The 6,000-nt window shown below is 43.4% G+C and overlaps 1 protein-coding gene across 1 annotated transcript in view; it reads left to right on the forward strand.

The window, feature by feature from the left end:
- The window catches only part of Acbd3 (acyl-CoA binding domain containing 3), a 28,714-nt gene extending 25,472 nt beyond the window's left edge, over positions 1 to 3,242 (forward strand). Inside the window, 1 exon segment of the mRNA NM_182843.1 lies at positions 1,211 to 3,242. Within this exon segment, the coding sequence (NP_878263.1) occupies positions 1,211 to 1,422 (212 nt within the window). The 3' untranslated portion in view covers positions 1,423 to 3,242.
- Positions 3,243 to 6,000: the final 2,758 nt, after the last annotated feature.

Consider the following 6,000-nt stretch of genomic DNA (forward strand, 5'->3'; position numbering starts at 1 on the left):
TGTCTGTAATTATTCATATTTCAGAAGTTTTTACCTAATTTTCCAAGATCAACTCCAAATGCCACATGATATAATTTGTTTTATTTCCTTAAATTTCTCTTGAGAGCTTTTCACACTTTTAAAATTCCTGGCTGAGCATTAAAATACAGTTAATTGATGTTGCCAGGGTTCACCTTTTTCCTTGAGGTTGTTTATATGTAATATGTTAGACTGAGACAGTTTGGAATAATTATCTCATTCTTACAGACAATTAGTGTGTTTCTTTCCTAACTTGATAATTGCTTTAGCCCAGGAAACCACTAACAGTGAGAGTCTTGATGAGAGCTCATTCTTTTTTTTTTTTTAATATTCATTTATTTATTATATATAAGTACACTGTAGCTGCCTTCAGATACACCAGAAGAGGGCATCGGATGTCTTTACAGATGGTTGTGAGCCACCATGTGGTTGCTGGGAATTGAACTCATGACCTCTGGAAGAGCAGTCGGGTGCTCTTAACCGCTGAGCCATCTCTCCAGCCCGAGAGCTCATTCTTTTTTTTTTTTTTTTTCTTTTTTTTTTTTTCTTTTTTGGTTCTTTTTTTTGGAGCTGGGGACCGAACCCAGGGCCTTGCGCTTCCTAGGTAAGCGCTCTACCACTGAGCTAAATCCCCAGCCCCGAGAGCTCATTCTTTATCCATGTATTTCATCCCTGTTAAACAGGACAAGGGGCACTGACTGAGATTGTGGCTGCCTCTGTGTACCTCTCTACTGTGGTTTTTATATTTAAGATATATAGAAGCTATAGTCTGCCTAAGCTACCTTCTGCCATTCCTAACATGAAGGCAGACTCGTTATAGGAAATCAGCAGAGTTTTCTTCAGTGTTCCATGACTGAGATTGTTATAGATAAGGAAGGAGTTAGGACCTGGATAGATAGAGAACGGGAAAAGTAAGGCCAGTAATGTGAGCAGCAAGGACACAGGAGGCTACCTATACCTGTGTCTGTCTGTCTCGCTGCACTTTCAGAGCCCGGCAACTGCACATAGTGGTAGTCAGGAATTCGAGTGAGTGACAGCACATGCCACACATGCGGGCACAGTTGAGACTGATTTAAGAGAATCTCTAACAAACAATACCTCAAAGCATGTAGTTTCATTGTTGATGAGTGAGGTGATATTCCTGGATCTAACACTTGACTTGTGTCTTCTGTTCTCTCTCACTATCTCACAGAAAATGTCACTTGTGAAGAGAAAGCCAAAAAGAATGTCAACAAGCCTCTGCTGGATGAGATTGTACCTGTGTACCGGCGGGACTGTCATGAGGAAGTGTATGCAGGCAGCCACCAGTACCCAGGGAGGGGGGTCTATCTCCTCAAGTTTGATAACTCCTACTCTCTGTGGAGGTCTAAGTCAGTCTACTACAGAGTCTATTATACTAGATAAAGCTGGTGTTACAGAGTCGGAGTCTGGGGTTGAGCAGAAGATGACATTTAATTTCCTTTGACTTTTGTGGCGCATAGGAGTCAGTGTTTACCTTCTCGATTGTGTTCTGATGGTTTATGAACTCTTACTGAGAACCAGGATTCCTTGAGACTCGTTAGCGTTAATGCTCTGATGTTAAAAGCAGTTCTGAAGACTCATCTAGCCCTTGGGTGCTGACCAGCAGAGCCGCTCGTGGATATTGGAGTTACAAGAGCTACGTGTTAATATTCAGTCTCCAAAATAAACATCCCGGCGTTGCCCTGACCTGGCTGGTGGGTGCACTGCTGTCTGTTCCGTGCGTTGTACAGAGCCACGGTTAGAGCCGTAACTGGGAATGCTTCTGAACTAGTCTCCTCCTGTGCAGCTGGCTTTGACTGGAGTGCAACAGTTTGAGACTTAAAAGCTCAAGACTTCACAGGTTATAGTAGAAAAAGAAATGGCCTCAACTTGATCTCACCTGAGTGACCAAGGCTGTTTTTGCTTTGGGTACAACTGTTTAGTTAGTTATGTTACAGAGAATTATTTTCTGAGAGAATGACAACTTAGAATATTCAAGCCCGGTAGGTGATTGATGTGTAGAGATTCATAGACGGCCTCAGCACCCTCCCACCCGTCCTCCCACCCGTCCTCCCACCCGCCCTCCCATTCTCAGGCCTTTTCTTCCACCTGCCATTCATACTACTGCTAACAAAAAACTATTGATTTTGTTTTCATAGAGTTTTGTGGAACATCTCAAATTGAAACTATTTTCTGTAAAAAATAACATGGCCAGGAGTTTTATAAACTCAACTGGCACCTACTGAATTAAAATATGCAAAATCACTTTAGTGTAATTCAGCATTTGAAGAGTGCTGCTGCACTAATAGGAAGTCACTGCCAGAGACAGTCTGAATTTCTTTCTGTTCCTTATGAGGGCACAAACCACCCCACAGTCCTGGTGGAGCTGCAATCTAGAGAAAATTGGAAACTCACATGCTTAAATGTTACAGCTTAATCTGTCTTATGTCTTACTGGTGGAAAAAGGAACATCTTCAGTTTTCTCATGGAAACAAGTCCACGTTCACTGCTTCCCATCTGTGTGAGAGGTTAAGTATGTAAAGGGAGGGTAGTATAGACAGAAAACGACACAGTGTACGCCCACTGCTGTATTGCCTCTGAAGTCTAAGGTTTAGTTTTGACATCACAGGTCCCTTCCAGGGGCCCCACTGGCCAGCTGCAGTGTGCACAGGCTACTACGTCAGGCTGTGTGAGGTTTTCATTTGCTGCCTTTCCTTCTGTTTATAATACCTGGTTTATAGGTTCTCTTTTGTTTGTTAAGAAACTGGATTATTTTCTTCTAACCAATGCTTAATTTGTGTTTTTGAATTTTCACTCGGAAGTAGTCAAATGTCTATGCTGTTACACCCAGAATATTCATTAGGCCCCACAGCTCTTCTGTATATATAGAAACCACAGAGTTAGGATTTTTTTTTTTAATGAGAAAAATACTGTATTTAAAATGTAAAATAAACTTTTAAAAAGCAAGCACTAATATATATTTCTTTCAGCCTTTGATTACAATTTTGTCCTTGCACATGTTAAGATAAATTATCTTCTAAAAATCTTGTTCTTGGGAGCAGTGTATGTCACTTTACATAGCAGTTTCTGTCACATGTTCATATCTGAACATTTTTGGTTCTAGACTTTTTTATTGCCTTTGGCTGTCGATTAGTACCATACAAGTGCAATTTCAAAAAGATCTTCAAAGTAATATATTTAATCAATTAAAATGTTTGTCTGCACCTCGTCGATGTTTCTGTTAATACAGTTTCCTGAAGCACATTATTGTTGTTCTTCATCCAGATAGGAGGAGAGATGCCTCAGATGAGGTTTTCTGCTTATCCAGTTAAAAAATACCAGTCTTTCTGGCCGCTAGTTTCCCCTGTGAATCAAAGTGGACTTTAAATCGCTCAGACCTGACAAGAAGGGAAGCGTTGGCTTTTTGTCCTGCAGAGGACTGGTTGTAAAGTATTTCCCAGAGCCTCCCCGTGTGGCCTTTGTCGTGATGTGGGAGATAACCGATTTTATCACGGCTCCTGGGGTGTGCGGCCCCAATCATCAGACCACACTGGATGCAGGACTGATAGGATTGAATATCTTAGTCCCTTTGCTGTGTGTGGTGTATCTTGAAGTCAAATTTAAGGAGAGTCAGGGGAGCTGTTGTGCCATCAGCGGGTTCTGGAGGCCATGATAGCCACCATCTTACAGAAGAGAAGCATCTGCTTCCCGTAATAGATGTCTGCCAGTTACCCACTGAGTGTGACACTAAAGCAACCCAACCTAAAAATGCGTGTCTGTGTCTCTGTCAGGGCAAAGCAAATCTGAATTCATTTCTATCCCCCAGCGTGGCCAGGCTGGCCTCGAGCCTCCTGTGTAACCCGCACTGCCTTGAATTCCCAGTGTCCAGCTTCTGCCTCCTGAGTGCTGAGACTACAGATGTGTGCACACCCGCCAGCGTTAGACTTAAATTAGTCTGTTCACATGGATAGGTGTTTTGCCTACATGTATGTCTGTGCACCACGTTCATGCCTACTGCATGCAAAGGCCTAGAGAGGCAGCAGACACCCCGGAACCTGAGTGACAGTTGTGAGTTGCCACATGCACGTCGGGTTATACATGTAAAAAGGAAGGTTCGGGGGAGAACCTGATATCCTTTTCTGGCCTCTGAGTATCCATAAACCCGTGCGCATACTCATGCAAACACATATGCATACACATAAGGAAAAAATAGATCTCTAAAAACTCGTTTGTTTTAGAAAACGTTTCCAGATACCAAGTACAGGTGTAACAGCCACCCTGAATGATTGACACCACAGACGTCCTGCTTTCAGGCGTTTTCAGATCCTGGAGTGTTTGTATAGACATGAGATGTCCTGGGCCCGGCGTGAGCATGAAAGTCATTTCCGCTTGATGTGCACCTCACACTCAGAGCCTGAAGAGAAGGTCATTCAGGGGTTAGAATCTGCCTGCATCTGCGAGTAACCCGCCAGGTGAGATCAGTGAGGAACTCACGAAGTGTTTGGCTCAGGAGGGAAAGGGTCTGGCTGTGCATGTTCGACTGGCCGAGGTCATCCCAGAACCCCATGGAAGGGTAGAAAGAGCCACATCCCACAAAGTTGCCCTCTACTCCCCACGTGTGACCTGTGGCGTATAAATGCCCTCATACACATACACACAAAATAATAAAGCTTAAATCTACAGCAATGAAATTCCACTGCCTTTCCCTGGTAATCACTAACAGGATACCATTTCTTTCATTTGATTGTTTGGATTTCCTCTCCTGGAAATTTCCTGCATCCTTTCCCTATCTCAATTAAACTGTTTTCAGAGTTACGTGTTTGGGAGTTTGCCTGCATGCACGCTTGCGCACTGCATGTGTATGCGGTGCCCACATAGGTCAGAAGAGGGTGTCATACACTGAAAAGACTTTACAGGCGGTTGCCCACTGCCACGGTGAGACCCGAACCTTTGCAAGAAAACTAAGCTTTCTCAGTTAAATAATTTTGTATAATTTTATTCAGTTTAAGCTGATGTGGTAGTGCATGCCCTAAATCCCGTCACTAGGCAAGTAGATCTCTGGATTTGAGGCAGACTAGTCTCTGTGACAAGCTAGGTTGGCCATGTCCACATAGACTGTCCCTAAATGAGTGAATAAATGAAAACAGTTTACTTACTTTTACATATAGGCTGGCAGAGGGCTCTGGGTAGCTCACCTGCCATCCAGCTTCAGTCCCAGGACTGGATCTCCCAGGGTGGGGATTCCCATGAGACCTGCAAACTGCCCTCTGACCTCCACATTCAAGCCCTGGCATGTGCGTGCACTCATGCACCTGCACACGAAAGGAAACATTTAAAAACCTTTCTTTCCAGTTCCAATCTGTATCTTCTGTTTTGTGTGTGGGTGTTTTGTTTTTTATTCCTGTGTGGATTTTTGCTCATTTCCACAGATAAGAGCTTCTGTAAGTAGTGGAATTATCAGTTTGTCCATTTACATGTATTTTAATTTCACTTTTAATAAGTGTGCCTGTGGGGATGTGTGCCCTCCAAGGCCAGAAGAGAAATCTGGTCTCCTAGAGCTGGACTCACAGGTGAGCTTTTTTTCCTTCTAGTCACCATTCTGTGGCTGTGAAGAGACACCATGACCAAGATTGCAAAATCTCTGCGCTACAGAGTACAGAGTGAGACCCTATGTCAAAAAAGGGAAGCAGGAGGAGATGGGGCTTCGAAAGACAGCTTAGACCAGTGGTTCTCAACCTTCCTAACACTGCAACTCTTTAACACAGCTCCTCATGTCGTGGTGACCCCCAACCATAAAATTATTTTTGTTGCTATTTCACAACTGTAATGTTGCTACTGCTATGAATCATAATTTAAATGTCTGCTATGCAGCTCCTGTAAAAGGGTCATTTGACTCTCAGAACGAGAACCCCTGACTTAGAGGTTAGAAGCCCTTGTTGATTTTGCAGGGAGTCCGGATTGACTTCCACATACACTCAGACA

The sequence above is a fragment of the Rattus norvegicus genome, chromosome 13 (genome assembly GCF_036323735.1).
Source record: "Rattus norvegicus strain BN/NHsdMcwi chromosome 13, GRCr8, whole genome shotgun sequence".
In the NCBI taxonomy this organism is placed as follows: domain Eukaryota; kingdom Metazoa; phylum Chordata; class Mammalia; order Rodentia; family Muridae; genus Rattus; species Rattus norvegicus.